The sequence below is a fragment of the Meles meles genome, chromosome 9 (genome assembly GCF_922984935.1).
Source record: "Meles meles chromosome 9, mMelMel3.1 paternal haplotype, whole genome shotgun sequence".
Classification (NCBI taxonomy): Eukaryota; Metazoa; Chordata; class Mammalia; order Carnivora; family Mustelidae; genus Meles; species Meles meles.
In genome coordinates this window covers 57,588,514-57,608,267 of record NC_060074.1, presented here as the reverse complement: position 1 = coordinate 57,608,267, position 19,754 = coordinate 57,588,514, and the positions used below count along the sequence as shown (strand labels likewise).

General features: G+C 36.6%; 1 protein-coding gene across 2 annotated transcripts in view; it reads left to right on the top strand.

Annotated features, from left to right (window-relative positions):
• LY75 (lymphocyte antigen 75) overlaps nt 1–19,754 on the top strand; it is a 132,383-nt gene that overhangs the window by 69,406 nt on the left and 43,223 nt on the right. For both annotated transcript variants that reach the window (XM_046018802.1, XM_046018803.1), the window contains exons 26-32: nt 1,059–1,224; nt 3,597–3,761; nt 5,581–5,697; nt 10,904–11,098; nt 13,328–13,554; nt 15,225–15,393; nt 17,752–17,901. In XM_046018802.1, the coding sequence (XP_045874758.1) occupies nt 1,059–1,224; nt 3,597–3,761; nt 5,581–5,697; nt 10,904–11,098; nt 13,328–13,554; nt 15,225–15,393; nt 17,752–17,901 (1,189 nt within the window). The remainder of the gene's footprint in view (nt 1–1,058; nt 1,225–3,596; nt 3,762–5,580; nt 5,698–10,903; nt 11,099–13,327; nt 13,555–15,224; nt 15,394–17,751; nt 17,902–19,754) is intronic.

The following is a 19,754-nucleotide window of genomic DNA, read 5'->3' as shown; positions in this document are numbered from 1 at the left end:
TGGCCACAAAGTTACAGCTGGAACCCTGGTAGAGAACAATTTCAGAATGAAAACAGTTGTTGGTGTTGAAGCTTAAACATGTTTGCTATTTATGGTTCACTAAAGATATTGTGTGTGGCCTTTACCCAATATCCAAATCAACCACTGATGTAAAATTGCCTTGGGTCTCAGGACAGCTTATGTCATTGGGTCAGTGTACAAGGCCTGGTGCTCTGGCAGCACCTTGGAGAAGCACAGCAGGTCTGTATCCCCACAGTCCATCCCCTGGACTTTGTACCTATTCTGTAAAGTCTCTCTCAGGGTAGGTGGGTGGTCAGGCCCTTGGCAAGATGTAAAGACGGACGGATGTTCACAGTCTTTTAGTGCACAATGAAATAGAGTGAATAAGGAAGCTTCTCCATAAACCCAAGTGTGAAAGCAGCCTGAGTCACAGTTAAGAGGAAGGGAGCTAATATTTATGAGGCCATGTATACCTGCTGGCCATTATGTGTTTTACACATCACCCCACTAATTCCAGCCCTGAGGTTAAGTGTCACATCCATTAATAGCTGAGGGGATGGAAACATGGCAAAGTAAAATCAAAAACTAATAGATGACTGCACCAGAATTCCAAACTAGATATGCTTTAGCTCCAGCCCATGTTCTTTCCACTCCTACATGTTGTTTCTCTGACTTCCAACAACCCATAGTTCCAATTATGTGTGAGGCAGCTCAGTCTAACGGCTCAGACCATAGGCTCTAGAGTCTGATGGCCTGGATTAGAATCCCAGCACTGTGCACACAACATGCCTTCAGTTTCTCATTCGTGAAATGGATACAATAGTTCATTCTCATATGGTTGTTATGAAGATTAAGTAAATTAATATTTGCAAAGCCCTTACAACCGTGCCTGGTGCATGGTAAGTCTATGAAACTATGTGTTAAATGTAAGGTCAAATTTAAAAATATATATATATGTGAGGTAAAATTAAAAGTCATTAGATTGATGAGGGACAAAAATAATAGAAAATGGGTAACACGGAGTATTGCCACTTGAAATGTATTTCTGCGGTTTACAGGATGAACTCAACTTCGGCTGGTCAGATAGAAAACATTTTCCATTTAGTCGCTGGGCTGAAAATAATGAGCAACTTGAAGACTGTGTAATATTAGACACTGATGGATTCTGGAAAACATCTGATTGTGATCATATGCAACCAGGTGCTATTTGCTACTATCCAGGAAGTATGCTAATTTTAAATATTTTAACTCTTCAATTATTATCAGTCTCATGAATAGTGAGATTTAGAGGGGGTAGTTTTGTAAAATCTGGTTCTGAAATTATAATCATATCCTTTTTTATAACAAAATTTGTCATGAAAATTTGTATTAAAGTAGAATTATTATGTGTTGGGTACTTTGTCATTGATTTATTTTAGACATGTTATATCTTTATTTTTGTCAGCTGACAATGGTACTTGGTCTTTCAGTTTTAAGTCCCTACTTCCCTCATTTTGTATATATTTCATGTTTATATTCTGTAGGAAACTTGATTCGTGAGAATTTTTTTGGTAATTCTTATCAATAACAGTTTCTTTTTTTTTAATTTTTTAAATTTTTTTATAAACATATAATGTATTTTTATCCCCAGGGGTACAGGTCTGTGAATCGCCAGGTTTACACACTTCACAGCACTCACCATACATAGCGCATACCCTCCCCAATGTCCATAACCCCCCCCTTCCTTCCCTCCCCTCCCCCCAGCAACCCTCAGTTTGTTTTGTGGGATTAAGAGTCACTTATGGTTTGTCTCCCTCCCGATCCCATCTTGTTTCATTTATTCTTTTCCTACCCCCCAAACCCCTCATGTTGCATCTCCACGTCCTCATATCAGGGAGATCATATGATAGTTGTCTTTCTCCGATTGACTTATTTCACTAAGCATGATACCCTCTAGTTCCATCCACGTCATCACAAATGACAAGATTTCATTTCTTTTGATGGCTGCATAGTATTTGATTGTGTATATATACCACTTCTTCTTTATCCATTCATCTGTTGATGGACATCTAGGTTCTTTCCATAGTTTGGCTATTGTAGACATTTCTGCTATAAACATTCGGGTACACGTGCCCCTTTGGATCACTGCGTTTGTATCTTTAGGGTAAATACCCAGTAGTGCAATTGCTGGGTCATAGGGTAGTTTATTTTCAACATTTTGAGGAACCTCCATGCTGTTTTCCAGAGTGGTTGCACCAGCTTGCATTCCCACCAACAGTGTAGGAGGTACCCCTTTCTCCACATCCTCGCCAGCATCTGTCATTTCCTGACTTGTTAATTTTAGCCATTCTGACTGGTGTGAGGTGATATCTCGTTGTGGTTTTGATTTGTATTTCCCTGATGCCGAGTGATGTGGAGCACTTTTTCATGTGTCTCAACAACAGTTTCTTTTTAAGAGTCACTGTTAAGATTCGTTTGTTTGTACGTAACAGTAACCAGCTCAAGCTAGCTTAAGCCAAAAGGGAAATTTAGATCCTCAAAAATGAGGTTATCACTGAGCTTCATGAGAATGGGAATCAGAAACTGGATGGAATCAGGAACCCAGAGATACTGTGTCCCACCTATCCCTTCTGTTTCTCTCTGTGGATTTGTACTCTTCTTTTCATGTACTTTCTGCTTCTCTCTGCACATGTTGAAACACGGCAGCTCTGTAGCTCTCGATTATAGCTGTAACTGGAAATGAATTGACTCTCCCTGCAATCCACTTTCCAAATTCTTAGAGAGAATCTGATGCACCCAACTGAGTAAGGTATACGATCTCTAGCCTCGTCAGAAGAAAGTGGTTATACAACTGCCGGGGCCCACATTTGTGCATTTGCAGTAGAAAGAAGATACATGTACTTTCCAGACAAAGGGAGTTGTGAGCTGGGAGACATTTTGAATGGTCTCTACTGCATATTAAATCTGTTTGATTGGCTTCGAGTAGAGCATATCTATGTTTTCATCTTCTTAAATGACTTTTTCATAAAATTTTTTAAAAAGCCAGATTTTCTAGATGTCAGATTTTCAACTACTTCTGTTTGCTTTCATTTAAAGCAACAACTTAGAACAGCACATATTTCATTAAAATGTACCTTTAAAAAATAAATAAAAAATAAAATTAGAAATTTTATTTGTAAATAAAATTTTATTTTTAAATAAAATTAGAAATTAGAGAAGATATTGGTAAAGAGAAACTTAAAGATGAATTCCCAAAGTAATAGGTAGGTGCCCATTATTAATATCTTTGTATCGTCTCTGAGGTTGCCCCTTGTATTTGAGGTTTGGTGACACAGAAATGCAGAAGCTACATTTAACCTAACAGCAACTCATATTTTATATCCTTTCACTCATTTCACAGCAGGAGTGAGCGGAAGGAAACTGTGTTAAATAAATTTCTTCCAACAGAAACCCAGTTAAGAGGTCACATTATATTTGACTATAAACAGAACAAGCATCAATAGGCTATTATTTGTTGGCTTCTGGAATATTCCCTACAAATCAAGCCTAATTACCATGAACAGGATTTAACATTTATGTGTAAAGTTAGAATTCATACCATTGCCTTTTTTTTTCAGATGAGACTGAAAAAGAGATCAGAACAGTTGAGAGTGTTCAGTGTCCATCTCCTGTTTTATTTACTCCATGGATACCATTTCAGAACTCTTGCTACAATTTCATAATAGCAAAGACTGAATATACTGCAACACCAGATGAAATTCATTCTAAATGCCAGAAACTGAGTAAGTACCTTATGCGGCCATTACATGTATGTTCATTAAAAAACAAGTTTCGGGGCACCTGGGTGGCTCAGTGGTTAAAGCCTCTGCCTTCGGCTCAGGTCATGATCCCGGGGTCCTGGGATCAGGCCCCACATCGGGCTCTCTGCTCAACGGGGAGCCTGCCTCCTCCTCTCTCTCTCTGCCTGCCTCTCTGCCTACCTGTCATCTGTCAAATAAACAAATAAAAATCTTTAAAAAAAAAAAAGTCTCACCTGAGTGTGTTATAAGTATTTATAATTAGCACTAGAGTGCAAAAATATTCATCTCCTAATTTCTACATTATGAACAAAAAAAGTATAAAAATTTGTGTTTAGTTAAAATGGAGAATATAAGAGTTACTTCTTTACCCATCCATTAGAGAGCTAGTCTGTCTTTATATGTATAAACAAAACGAGTTCTGCTTAAAAAGCAAAAAGAAATGACTCTAGCAAGCAGAGAACTGGATGTTAAACCAAGGTAGACTGTAGACAAAGTGAAAATAGGTGAATTTGGGTTGTTGAAGGCTCAGATGGGTAGTCAAAAGCAAAGAAACAGCTCTGCTTCAAAGAAATATGTATTTCACACTTTCAACTCTTGGGATTCTTCAGATATTCCCTGTGAGATCCACTGAGGACTTATGACTTCTGAACAGTGGACCTGTGAACTGTGGGAAGCTCTTTTGGATAATACCAAACCATTATTCTCAAAAGTGTGCTGTTTAGAAACTAGTCTTGAGAGGTAGTCTAAGAAAAGGATCCTTACAACAAGAAAAAGGTTGAGAAATACTATACACCATTGCTTCCGGTTAGACATTGTCATATGTACATCAGCATATCCTTTAAGAAGTACTGTCATAAATGAACTAGTTTAACTTCATGTAACAGTGTTTGTGATGCTTTTATCCACCCAGTCTTTTTCTGAGAAACTCCTGCTAATTTCCTGAGGAACGCTTTTTGGGAAATATTAAACTTTTTTAATCCTAATATAAAGAGCGATATCTAAGGAAGTGAAGATCTATCTTGTAGATCATCCAAGAGGTTTTTTTTATTATTGTCTTTGGATGTGTATTATTAATATGGGTAAATTTGTGCCAATTCAAAATAAGCCTTAAATGAGGAAAAGTGAAGTGAATCAGTGTTTTAAATTCTCTACTCATCTGCTAGTTTTACACTATTCTCTAAGAACAAATTTAACATCGAAATGTTAGGGACACCTGAGTGGCTCAGTTGGTTAAGCGCCTGACTCCTGATTTGGGCTCAGGTTGTAGTTTCAGGGTTGTGAGATCAACTTTATGAAGGGCTAAGCATGGAGCCTGCTTAAGATTCTCTCTCTGCCTCTTCCTCTGTCCCTCCCTTCCCATGTACTCTCTATCTTTCTAAAGAAAAAACAAAAAACTAAAATAACATCAAAATGCCTGAAAACTTCTTAATCTATTCATTTTAGTACAATGAAATCATTTTTTTAATGTATTTATTCATTTGAAAGAGAGAGCCCTAGCAGAGGGTGGGGCAGAGGGAGAGAATCTCAAGCAGACCCCTCATTGAGCACAGAGCCCTGTGGGGAGCTGGTTCTTATGACCCTGAGATCATGACCTGAGCTGAAACCAAGAGTTGGGTGCTCAACTGACTGACCCACTCAGGAGCCCCAGTACAATGAGATAGTTTTAATTTACATGTCTCTCTTATTTTCGAATATTGTTTTTGAGTTTATTTAGCTGGGAAATAAAACTTTCTAAATCTATCAAAATAAAGTGTTCTAGATAAGTAATTATTAAAATTATTGACTATTTTTTATTTAACAGATCCAAAATCACATGTTCTGAGTATTCGAGATGAAAAAGAGAATAACTTTGTTCTTGAGCAACTTCTGCACTACAATAATATGGCTTCATGGGTTGTGTTAAGTATAACTTATGAAAGTAAGTTGTAAATCAGCTGATTTTCTGTACTTATATTCATACTTTATTATACACTATTTATCAAGCCACAAAAATATAGTTCTTCAAAATATGTTTACAAATATATAAAATTATAATTATGCACTTAGCAGAACTCCTTTTCTTTGATATATTCGTTTTTTTAAAGATTTTTATTTATTTATTTGACAGAGAGAGAGACAGCAAGAGAGGGAACACAAACAGGGAGAGTGTGAGAGGGAGAAACAGTCTTCCCGCTGCACAGGGAGCCAGATGTGGGGCTCGATCCCAGGACCCTGGGATTATGACCTGAGCCGAAGACAGACACTTAACGACTGAGCCACCCAGGCGCCCCAGCAGAATATCTATAAATAACCAGACAATTTTTAGATCTCAAATCTGCCATTAAAATGCCTTTACCACCAAGGTTAGAGTTAAATGGTGGAAAATAATTTCCTTTCTCCACTATCTCTCCTACCTATTCAAGACTAACTAAAAATGACCACACTGCCATAGAAATCTTTAATATTTACCTTGTATCTCTACGATGTATATGGGATAAATGAGAATGGAATTATACTTCCATTAACCTTGCACCTTTGGGGTTACAGCATTGGCTTGGACTATGAGTTAGAAAAATGAGAAACAGTTTGACAATGAGATAGATTATTTGAAATTGGGACTAAATGCCACAAGTCCAAGGCATAATTGCTATGAAATTTTTTAAAGATTCATTCATTCATTTCTTTTAGAGGGGGAGGAGAGAGAGAGTGCATGCATGCACACACAGTAGCAGCGGAGGGGGAGAAGAAGAGGGAGAGAATCTCCAGCGGACTCCCTGCTAAGCAGGAGCCCCACCTAGGAGCTCAACCCCACGAACCTGAGATCATGACCTGAGCTGAAATTAAGAGTCAGTCACTGGGGCGCCTGGGTGGCTCAGTGGATTAAGCCGCTGCCTTCAGCTCAGGTCATGATCTCAGGGTCCTGGGATCGAGCACGGCATCGGGCTCTCTGCTCTGCGGGGAGCCTGCTTCCTCCTCTCTCTCTGCCTGCCTCTCTGCCTACTTGTGATCTCTCTCTCTGTCAAATAAATAAATAAAATCTTAAAAAAAAAAAAAAAAAAGAGTCAGTCACCAACTAAGCTACCCAGGCACCCTGCTATAAAATAATTTTTAAAACACAGACCCTAATAATAGCAGAAATAAGACCAATTTAGAAAAATACTCAATTAGAGATATCCTGAAAATCATAGAAGTTTTGGAATTAGGAAAAAAGTCACTCTGAAACATCACACATCACACATTTTTTAGCCAAAAAGGATGGTGGGCCCTAATAAGGGGCATAGGACAATGACAGCCAAAGGCATAAGCTAAATTATTCAAATATGACCATTTTTAAAATAATCTTCTTGGTGTACCCAGGTGGCTTAGTTGGTTAAGCATCAGCCTTTGGCTCAGGTCATGATCCCAGGGTTGTGGGAAAGAGCCCTGCATCACATCTGGCTCCCTGGTCAGTGGAAAATTGCTTCTCCCTCTGCCTTTCTCCCTGCTTGTGCTTCCTCTCAAATAAAGTCTTTAAAAATATATATAGCTTTCTCCTTGCTATCTAACCTGACTCATTTTTTAGAGTTGCCGAAGTTTTTCTTAAATATTTATGGCATACAGATGAGTTAACAAAAATTAAGCTATCAGGCAATAGGTGAGACTTAGGTTGCCAATCAAAAATGAGTTCATCATAGTGGGACTTAAGATCCCAAATCCTTTCTCCAATGACACTTGAATACCATTAAAACTAGGAAGGGGAAAAAAAATGGAGAGAAAGTAGGTGGGAATTTTCTAGGCTTTACCTGGAAATGACTGAGGAAACAGTGTTCCCGAAGAGACCAGTGGAGACCACACCCAGGACATAGAAATTTCAATTTTACCTTCTGATATACTGTTAGTTATATTGTCAGAAACAACTAAAAAATATTCTGTATTCTGAAAAGCATTTTCAGATCTTAGACTTCCTTTTAAGCATTGTAACTTCTTTTTATAAATTGTACGTGTAACAAAATTTCAACCAAAGTATATAGACATGAATTCACATGATATAGAAAGATGTTTCGGGGCACCTGGGTGCTCAGTGGGTTAAGCCTCTGCCTTCGATTCAGGTCATGATCTCAGGGTCCTGGGATCAAGCCCCGCATCAGGCTCTCTGCTTGGCGGGGACCCTGCTTCCCCCTCGCTCTCTGCCTACCTCTCTGCCCACTTGTGATCTCTCTCTGTCAAATAAATAAATTAAAAAAAAAAAAAAGAAAGAAAGATGTCTCAAGCAAATAGCAAATTTGGTTTAAATCTAATTCTTACGGGGTTAATTCACATCCATAGATTTGTTTAATTATTTCAGTGTACTTAAATAATATTTAATTATAATACCACTGGTGCAAAGGATTTTTTTTTTTAAGTTCTGACTTTTCAGAAGTAAGACTATGTACAGAAACTACTAAGAAACTGGAAGGGGAGATGAACCATGAGAGACTATGGACTCTGAAAAACAACCAGAGGGTTATGAAGGGGCGGCGGGAGGGGGTGGGGTGGGGTGGGAGGTTGAGGAACCAGGTGGTGGGTAATAGGGAGGGCACGTACTGCATGGAGCACTGGGTGTGATGCCAAAACAATGAACACTGTTATGCTGTAAATAAGCAAATAAAAATAAATAAATTAATTTAAAAAAAAAAAAAGAGAAGTCACTTTTCAACTGAAAGATGCTTTAAGCCAAATGAAAAAGTGGGCCTTTTGTATAGCAGTTTTAGGAATATACCATCAACCATCATGTTAGCCAGAAAATCGTCAGTTTAACATTTGGGGAAAGGGAAGGAGGGCCTGGAAGACATGAGGTGGATATAAAGCAGTGAGCAAGAACCAGATCGTGTGTGCAGTGTTTCTAATGTGTCTTTGCTGCAGGCGCATGTTTATTTATTTTTTTAAGATTTTATTTATTTGCGAGAGAGAGAATGAGAGAGAGCGAGCCCTTGGGGGAAGGGTCAGAGGGAAAAGCAGACTCTGTGCTGAGCAGGGAGTCCAATGCAGGACTCGATCCTGGGACTCCAAGATGATGACCTGAGCTGAAGGCAGTCACTTAATCAACTGAGCCACCCAGGTGCCCCAAGGCACATGTTTAGGTATACCACCTCAGAAGATGGTCGTCAGTGAAAGGTACAAATAACCAGGACAACAATGGGTATGTGTACTTTATAGTGACTTCACTCTTGATGCCAACTCATAATTTTAATAAGCCTAGCAACTTATTTTTCAGAAACTTTGATATATTCCCTCACACAATCCAGCCATTTAAGGTATACAATTTATTGACTTTTAATATAGTCACAGAGTTGTTTAGCTATCACTACCCCAGAAAGAAACACCATACCATTAGCACTCCTTCCTGATTCTCTATCCCTTCTCCCTAGTTCCAACTACTGATCTACTGATCAAGTACTGATCTATTTCCTGTCTCTACAGATTACCTATTCTAGGCATTTCATATAAATGAGATCATACAATATGTGAATTTTTTTGTGATTGGCTTGTTCTACTTAGCATAATGCCTTATGCATGTAGCACTGTAGTATGTATCTGTCTTTTATGGCTGAGTAATATTCTATTCTGTGGATATACTGTATTCTATTTACCCGTTCATCAGTTGATAGACATTTAGATTCTTTTCACTTTTTTGGTTGTGAATAATGCCACTATGAACATTGACATACAGGTTTCTGTGTGGATGTATATTTTCATTTATCTTGGGTATATACCTAAAAGAAGAATTGCTGGGTCTTTTTTTAACCCTTTGAAGAACTAACAGATTGTTTTCCTAAACTGCTATGCCATTTTCCATACCTTCCAGTTTTTCTACATCTATGCCAACACTTATTTTTATCTCTTTTTTTTGATTGTAGCCATCCTGGTAGGTATGAAGATACCTGACTAAAGATATTAAACATAATTTTATATGCTTATTATCTACTTGTATGTCATCTTTGAAAAAGCTTTATGCAGATCATTTACCCATTTTTTAAATTATTTGTCTTTTTTATTGTTGAGTTATAAACCTTCTTTAAACATTCTTTACATATTCTGGATATATAAGTCCCTTGTCAAACTATTTGTAAATATTTTCTCCCATCACTTTATTTTTTTATAAGTAAGCTCTATACCCAACATGGAACTCAAACTCACTACTCCAAGACAGAGAGTCACAACCCTACTAACTGAGTCAGCCAAGTGTCCCCCACCATCACTTTGATAGTAGAATTTGTAACACAAAACTTTTTTAAAGATTTTATTTATTTATTTGCAAGAGCAAGTGTTTATAGGTTTATAGGTTTAGCTTTTACCTTTAGGTCTATATGATCTATTTTGAGTTAATTTTCTATATGGTAAAATGAAAGGTTCTAACATATTTACATATGTAAATATGTTTATATGTATATTTAAGTTTATATAAATCATATATATATATATATATGTATATATATATATATATATATATATTTGCATGTAGATATCCTGTTGTCCTAGGGACTACTCTTTTGTATTGAATTGTCTTGGCACCCTTGTCAAAAATCGGTTGACTGTAGTGCCTGGGTGGTTCAGTGGGTTAAGCCTCTGCCTTCGGCTCTGATCATGATCTTAGGGTCCTGGGATGAAGTCCCACATCAGGCTCTCTGCTCAGCCGGGAGCCTGCTTCCCACTCTCTCTCTGCCTACTTGTGATCTCTTTCTCTCTGTCAAATAAATAAAGTCTTAAAAAAAAATCGGTTGACAAAAATACGCTCAATTGTGTATGGTTTTAGGTCCAAAGAAGGGATTTCTATTACTAGTTTTGTAATGTGTTAATTTTTAAATAAAATAATATTCATTTTTGTTATAATTAAACATATATACAGGAGAAATGAAAATTTGACTTTAAAAATAGCAAAACATAAAGCTTATTACAGGATGGTGAAATTATAAGCAAATTTTCATTTTTATAATTTACACTTTCCAAATTAAAAATAAGCATGATTTACCGTTATAATCAGAAAACATTTTAAAGAAATATACATAATCATATAGCTTTTTAGAAAGTAAGTAAAGAAGAAAGAAAATCAGTTGAGTTTGAAATATTAAGTATAATTCAAGTCTTCATTTAATCTCTAAACATAGAAAAAAATGTTTCTTCCCTAGATAATTCTCTTCTGTGGTCTGATAAGACCACGCTGTCATACACAAATTGGAGAGGAGGAAGACCAGATATAAAAAATGACAAGTTTTTTGCTGGCTTGAGTACTGATGGCTTCTGGGATATTCAAGCCTTCAATGTTATTGAAGAAATACTTCACTATACCCAGAACAGCATTCTTGCTTGTAAAATTGAAATGGGTAAGTATGCTAATGTAGACATTATACCAGGGAAAGAGAACATAGGGCCATCACCTCCATGAGTGGGAATCATGCAACTGTATTTTTTGAGTGCCACCTCTATTTTCTGTCCTATGAAAGTTACTACAGCAGTTAGAGGAAGGAAAAGACACAGTCCATGGTGTCATGGTCTTGAAATCAAAGAGTAAAACGTAGTTGGGGAAATAGCACTTAACTCTTTAGCTCTGTTTTGCATAGGTTAATTTTACGTTATTTGGTACTGGCTTACGTTTGTTGGAAAGTCAAAAGAGATCAGCGAAAACGGGAATAGTAAAAACGAAATGCTTTGAGGACAAGGCAAGACATGGTTGGGTCTTGAAGACTGGATACGATTTTTATAAATAAGAAAGTGTAAAGTTTTGACATTCTAGCCTAAAAATAAATGTCTCTTAAGCTTGCCCAATTCCTTGCATAAATCTATTTTTAAATGCATATCAGTTTTAAATTTTTCACAGCTTAGAAAGTGTTATAATGGCCACTATGGTATAAGACCTCTGCTAACATCCAGATCTCCCTTCATAATGCCACAGAATAACTTTCTGGAGCACCATTTCAATCAGCAATCTCCAGTGTTTCCCTGTTACCAATTACTTTGAGTCCATGTAAGCCTCTAAGACTTCTTAGAAAAACTATCTATTCTAAAATTCTAGGCTTTCTTCCAGCCCCCGTTTCTTCTCCCCATTCTTGGCTCAATAAGGCTCTCTTTGTGTCAGGCTGATCTCTTAATTGTCCCATGTACAGTATATGCTTGATCCTCATTTGCACCTTATGTATGTTTTTTTATGGACAAGAAGTCTTCCACCTTTTTTTTTACTTCTTTAACAAACTTTTTATTTTAGAATGAATTTTATATTTATAGAAAAGTTACAGAGACAGTACAGAAAATTCCCATATACACCATAACCAATTTCCCTATTGATGACATCTTACATTACTATTGTACATTTGTCACAACTAATAAACCAGTATGATAGATTACTATTCACTGAAGTCCATCTATTATTCAGATTGTTTTCATTTTTTACTTAATGTCCCTTTTCTATTCAGGATGCTATCTGGAATACTATATTACATATAGTCATCTTGTCTCCTTAGGTTTCTCTTGGCTGTGAAAATTTCTTAGACTTTTCTTACTTTTGATGACCTTGACGGTTTTCAGGAGCATAGGTCATGTATTTGTGGAATGTGCCTCACTTTGGGTTGACTGATGTTTTTCTCATGACTACAGTTGTGAGTTTGAGGTTTAGGAAAAAAAAAAAAAAAACACACAGAGGTAAAATATCATTTTTATCACATCCTAGGAAAGGTATATGCCACCAACACGACTTACCACTGTTGATTTTAACCTTGATCACCTGGCTGTCAATGATGGTTGTTAACTTTCTCCACTGCAAAGTTACTCTTTTCCCTATTTCCATACCATACTGTTCAGAAGGAAGTCACTATAATCAGCTCACACTCACAGACTGAAGAGTTATTCATCTTCCTGAGGGGGCATATCTATGTAAATTATTTGGAATTCTACTGTACAAGAGATTTGTCTATTCTCTCCCAGTTTTAAATTTGTTCAGTCAATTGTTTATATCAGTATGGGCTCATGGTTATATATTTTATACTTTGGGTTATAATCCAATGTTCGAGTTGTGGCCATTGGGAGTTCTTTCACTTGGTTCGTGTGCCTCTTTGAAATACCTTCATCGTTGTGGTTTTGTTACTGTTAATGTTATTCTTCATTTGTTTTTAGCTTACCTTCTGGTTATCTTACTTCTTTTTAGTCCTAATTTCATCTAACCTAAACTCTGCAAACTGAATTTGTTAAGCAGACTTTCTGACTCTCTTACTTCAGAGGAATCGCTCCTTCTCTACTCAGTCATGCATATCATATAATGGTTAATTGTCTGGCCTGCATTTCAGGTATTATTGTTTTCTGTCCCCAATTCCTATGTGAGCTCCTTACATGAAAGACAATGTTTATACCTTTCTTTAATCAACCAGACAACTGTAATATTTAAGAACCTATTATATGTGTTGTGGCTATAAGAAAAATAAAGTCTGCATTTTACTTCCCTTGTTAATAAGAAATCCAGTTTTATTTAACTTTAGAAATGATTGCATTTCCAGTCTTACCCAAAATATGTATTTTAAATAATTTAAATAATATCACTAATACTTTTAATTTAAATGTTGTAGTTGACTACAAGGAAGAATATAATGCTACTCTGCCACAGTTTATTCCATATGAAGATGGTATTTATAACGTTATTCAAAAAAAGGTAACATGGTATGAAGCATTAAACATGTGTTCTCAAAATGGAGGTTATTTGGCAAGTGTTCATGACCAAAATGACCAGCTCTTTCTGGAAGACATCGTAAAACGTGACGGATTTCCACTATGGGTTGGGCTCTCAAGTCACGATGTAAGTCTTGTCTTATTTTCCAGAAATTTTCCAAATGTGTTAGAAGGTTGGAAATTTGAGCATAATATATTAATTCAAAGTAAGACATCAGATTAAGTCCTGGGACTCAATTTGCATGCCTAGTGCTTTCTTACCTTTTGGCAAATAGAAAATTTTATCTTTTTGCAAATAGAAAATTATATGTGTAGAATGCAGTAGGGCAAATGGTGGATTGCAGCTGCCCTAGACACTGCCAGGCCAACCCAAGGACCCAGGAGATGAATATCTCAACATCACCTCTCTGTCACCTAGTTGGGGAGAACCAATTGGAAATCAGGGAAAACAGGAATAGCACAGAATCAGAAAAACCTGAATTCTAGTACTGGTGGTGGGTCTTCCATTTACATGTTCAGGAATTGTGAGCAGATTACTTAACCTTTGAAAGCTTATTTCTTCTTCATCTGTAAAACTGGGGTGATAATATTTTCCTTAATATAAGATTATAGTGAATATTAACACATAAAGTTATATAAGATGCCAAATAAAATTCTTCATATTAGGACTAATAAATGCATGTTTTCTTCTCACTTTCCCCCCTACAAACTGCACTATTTGAGAATAATGTTTTGGTAGTAAACATATCTTTTGTGCCACTATTTGAATCTTATTAATTAGTATATTCATATACCTATATAATGTCCAGTATACCAAAAATAGGCATCTATTGAGATTAGAATTGAAGGCCTAATTTAAATAATCTTTAGAACAAAGTAAAGAACATGAAAGAAAGCATGACAAATTAGGATTATAGAATCAGAGGAAAACCAAAAGTAATCTTCCCATATGAGTTTCTTGGGAAATATTTTTTTCTTCCAGTCCCCTGCTGTTTGATGGCTTTCATAATATGAAAAAATGTAGCCAGAGACACAAACCACAGAACTCTAAAACATAAAAAACAATATTCGGAATAATATGGAGGTTAGGGTTGTAAATCTGTAATTCTGACAAATGGGAGCCATTTGCATGTCATTTAATTTCAAGTGTTATATAAACTCATCCTTAAGAAAAATAAATCTGGAGACAGAATATGGTAACTCTGTAAATTTAAACTTCTACTTAAATTACACCAGAGTAAATGTCTCAAATCAAAGCATCAAAAGTAAATCCCTGATTTTACAAATAAGTCCAGACCTACAACAATTGTAAGCAAATAATTAACAATCCATTTCAATACACACATATATATATTAGTATATATATACACATATATGTGTATATATAATATATAATACATATATATATAAGGAATATATATATATTCTTTTTTTTTTTTTTTTTTTTTTTTTTTTTTTTAAAGATTTTATCCATTTATTTGACAGAGAGAGAGATCACAAGTAGGCAGAGACGCAGGCAGAGAGAGAGGCAGAGAGAGAGGAGGAAGCAGGCTCCCTGCGGAGCAGAGAGCCCGATGCGGGGCTCGATCCCAGGACCCTGAGATCACGACCCGAGCTGAAGGCAGCGGCTTAATCCACTGAGCCACCCAGGCGCCCCAAGAATATATATATATTCTTAATGTTCTTTTTGAACATTCTTTTCTCTGGAATCAGGTTGTCTCTATTCTTTTTTTTTTAATCAATTTTTCTGCTATAAAAGTCCTAAACTTCTTTTAATCTCTATTATTCTTAAAACAGGGAAATGAATCAAGTTTTGAATGGTCTGATGGCAGTACATTTGACTACATCCCATGGAAAGATAAACAATCTCCTGGAAATTGTGTAGTCTTGGATCCAAAAGGAATTTGGAGACATGAAAAATGCAAGTCTGTTAGTGATGGTGCTATTTGTTATAAACCCACAAAATGTAAGACTTGGTTTTGAATAACTATATTTATTAAAATATGACATTTTGCTTTGTGCACATGATTTAATACTCAAAGGACTTTTTTCCAGTTTTTTGATAAGGTTTATTCACAAATCCTATAAAAATAATTTTGATACTTTGTGAAGAAAAACAAATTCGATAAACACATTCAGGCTATGTTCCCAAAGACTTTCAATTCCTCTGTCACTGGGTACATATTACTCTGGAATTTGTGAATTTTAATCTTCATTAGCAATGGTTTTCAAAGGCTGAAATGCTCCTTTTAAAAAAGAGTTCAGCAGCGTATAAATTTGAGAAATACCTTAGGCTTGATTTACCATATTGATGGTTCTGGAAGTTTCTATAGTAAAGAAATCTAGTTAACGTTGTGTAACTAAGCATTTTCCAAACTTACATGATCCTTAAAATCCAAGGGGAAAGCCCCTTCCATCAGAGACTGTCAGGGTTACCCTGACAGGTGGAGCCTTGAAGAAGAGCTTAAGAACCACGACCCCCTAGGTGCTGCAGAGGCCTGCTGGACAAGCCAAGAGATGGTGGCAGTAGCAGTTTTTAGCACTTGCCATGCTTTCTGCTCCAAAGAATCCTCCACAGAAGATTCAACACTTGGAATTAAACAGATTCAAGAGGAAAAAATGTAAAAACCTTATCCAGAGAAGGAAGTGACTACAAGAAAGGGAGAATGATACCGAGAATGAGGAATGAACGGATAACCAAGAACTGACATCTCACTTGTTAGGTACAGAAAGTAGATGTAATGTTTTGGAAAAACAATTGGAATACATGAGAAATGTGGTAACGTATACAAAAATGTAAAGAACAGCTGTGTTAGCTAAACAGACTTCATAGGATCAAGTAGAATGACAACACAAACAAACACAAGTTCAGTGCTGTACGGGGTTGAATAGTATCCCCCCCTGAATTCATGTCTACCCAGAACCTTACTTAGAAGTAGCCTTTGCAGAGTAATAGTTAAGAGGGGTCATGTAATGCTAATGCTTGATTAGGATGGGCTCTAAATCCAATGATGGCTGTCCTTGTAGAGGAGAGTAACAGACAAAAGGGAGAAAGTCCTTTGATGACAGAAGCAGAAATTGCCGTGATGCCGTTTCAAGCCACCAGAAGCGAGGAAGCCTGAAACAGATCCCCCCTCAGAGCCTCCAGAAGGAGCAAATCCTGCTGACACCTCAGTTTTAGACTTGCCTCCAGAACTATGAGAGAATAAATGTCTGTTGTTTTAAACCACCAGGTTTATAGTAATTTATTATGGCTGCTCTGGGAAACTAATACAAGAGCAAACTTTATTTTATTTTTTTAAAGATTTTATTTATTTATTTGACACAGAGAGTGAGAGAGCATGTACAGGGGGAGCATCAGAGGGAGAGGGAGATGCAGGGTCAGCTCAGCAGGGAGCCCAAAAAAGACCCAGACTCATGACCTGAGCCACTTCTGGGGATATACTCAAAAGAAATGGAAAGAGGAACTAGAATAGATATTTGTCCAACCGTGTTCACAGCATCATTATTCACAATGGCCAAAAGGCAGAAGCAACCCAAGTTGTCCACTGACAGATGAATGCATAGCAAAATGTGTTATATACATACTATGGAATATTATTCAGCATTTAAAAAGAAAGAAATTCTGACACATAATACATGATACAACCTGCATGGATGAATCTTGAGGACATTATTCTAAGCAAAATAAGCCAGATACAAAAGGACAAATACCATATGACTCCCAATTATATGAGGTGCCTAGAGCTATCAAATTCATAGAAACAGAAAGTAGAATGGTGGTTTCTGTGGTCAGGCAGGAATGGGGAGTTATTATTTAATGGGTACAAAAGACATAGCTACTCTCGTTGTAGGAGACAAATTGTGCTATGCATACATATTTTGTAAACAAATTACCCAATTTTCACTTGTGGATATGATTTTAAATGTGGTTTTTTATATGGCAAGGTAAAACTAGTTTTATATTATCAAGATAAAAAGAATCCAAAGAAAGAAACAATTTTAAGGATTATTTCAAAGTAGTTACAGGCCTGCTGAGCCTGTCTTTGCCTCTTATTCTGTCTCTCCATTTTTTTTTTCATTAGGGTAATTGCATCTTAGAGGTCTAAATTCTTTCTTCAACTTTCTAAGTTTTAAAAATGGTATTGCAAAAACCTAATGAGAATGTATACTCTTAGAGTATGGGCTGTAGCTTTCTCTGATGTGGGTATTGAGTTGAATGCTTCTTACCCACAGGAACCACAGTTTCAAAGAGGGGTTAGTGAGATTTTAAGTCAGATATTTTTTCTGTGCATCTTTACAATCGTGTCTAACATTTTTATAGCTAAAGAGGTGTCCTCTCATACATACTCTTCAAGATGTCCAACATTAAAAGGGAATGAGTCACACTGGATCCAGTACAAGGAGCACTGCTATGCATCTGACCGGGCATTGCACAATTTCTCAGAAGCCAAACAGTTCTGTTCAAAACTTGGTGAGTTACAATGTATTGATTTTTCTTGGACTCAGTAATTTAATCATTGGAATCTTTTTCAAGGAAATAATTTGAAATAATGATTATATTTTTGAAAGTATTTTGGGGGCACCTAGGTGGCTCAATCAGCTAAGTGTCTGATTCTTTTTTTTTTATGTTGTTAGTCACCATATGGTACATCATTAGTTTTTTATATAATGTTCCATGATACATTGTTTGTGCATAACACCCAGTGCTCCATGTAATATGTGACCTCCTTAACAATACTCATCACCAGGCTCACCCATCCCCCTACCCCTTTAAAACCCTGAGAGAGTCCATAGTCTTCTCATCGTTCATCTCCCCCTCTGATCTCCCTCCCCTTCGTTTTTACCTTCCTTCTTCTAATGTCCTCCATGCTTTTCCTTATGTTCTACAAATAAGTGAAACTATATGATAGTTGTCTTTCTCTGTTTGATTCTTTATTTTGGCTCAGGTCATAATCTCAGGGTTGTGTGATCTAGCACCGAGTTGCACTCTGGGCTCAGTGGGAGTCTGCTTGGGATTCTCTCTCTTCCTCCCCCTTTTCCTCTTCTCACCAACACACACACTTTCTATTTCAAATAAATAAATAAATCTTTAAAAAAATTTTAAAAACACTCAGTATTTATAATAGCATTGTATAACTTACTTGCCTCTTGACAAGGAAATGGTAAAGTATTATATGATATATGAGTTAAGTGGAATATTGGAATAGCCATTATAACGACCAATGTAAGAATAAGTACATGGAGGGGTGCCTGGGTGGCTCAGTGGGTTAAAGCCTCTGCCTTCAGCTCAGGTCATGGTCTCAGGGTCCTGGGATTGAGCCCCGCATCGGGCTCTCTGCTCAGCGGGGAGCCTGCTTCCCTTCCTCTCTCTCTGCCTGCTTCTCTGCCTACTCGTGATCTCTGTCTGTCAAATGAATAAATAAAATCTTTAAAAAAAAAAAGAATAAGTACATGGAAAATAAAAGTAAGTGGAAAGAAGTAGAATAAAAAATTGCTAAGAGAACCATTATGTGAAAATGACAAATGAAATGGTTTTAGATAAAGCTAGATATGTTTAGATGAAGGGATTAGGAAGCAAATTTTTTGTAGAAGTTAAGTATTAAATACAAAATTATAGATTTCCCCGTTACTTCATTATTAATAAGTAAGCTTATCCTGACCAGAGTAACCAAGGAAGCACGGGTTGTTCCTCCATTCTGCAATAGAAATGGCCCACATCCTCTGATTTAACTATTTTAGATTTAACTATTTTAGAAAGGGCAGCAGTAACCAGATCTCTCCCATGATAAATTTACCCTATAGTCAAACTGTGAAATGACTTCTAGGGAGAACACCAAGAGCATTTCGAAGACCTGCATCCTTGAGTAGCAGTTTAGCCAGACTGATGGCATTTACCTCATTTATTTTGCTAACTGTCGTGGAGACATTTGGCTGATTTAAAAATCTCTTTGTTACTGCTAAGTACATGGTGGAAACTTGTGTGTGGGAACTCTCATGTGTTATACATGTATACACACACACACACGCACACACTACGGGAACTATTGTGAGCTATATATACATTCTGAAAGTCAGAAGCCTCTTGCTCCAACAGGAGAAAAATAGAAAGGTTGACTGTCACTGTAGTGTGGGGGCTATGCACGTCAGTCAGCCTTGGAGGCAAACAGGTCTAAGTTTTAACTCCCAACTCCCGTACTTACTGGCTGAGTGGTATTATGGAAGTTACATGATTGCTTCTCTCTTCTCATCTGAACAGTGAGAATGAAAATGGCACTTATTTCAAAGGTTGGGTTGTTGTAGGAATGAATGAAATGAGATAATGTA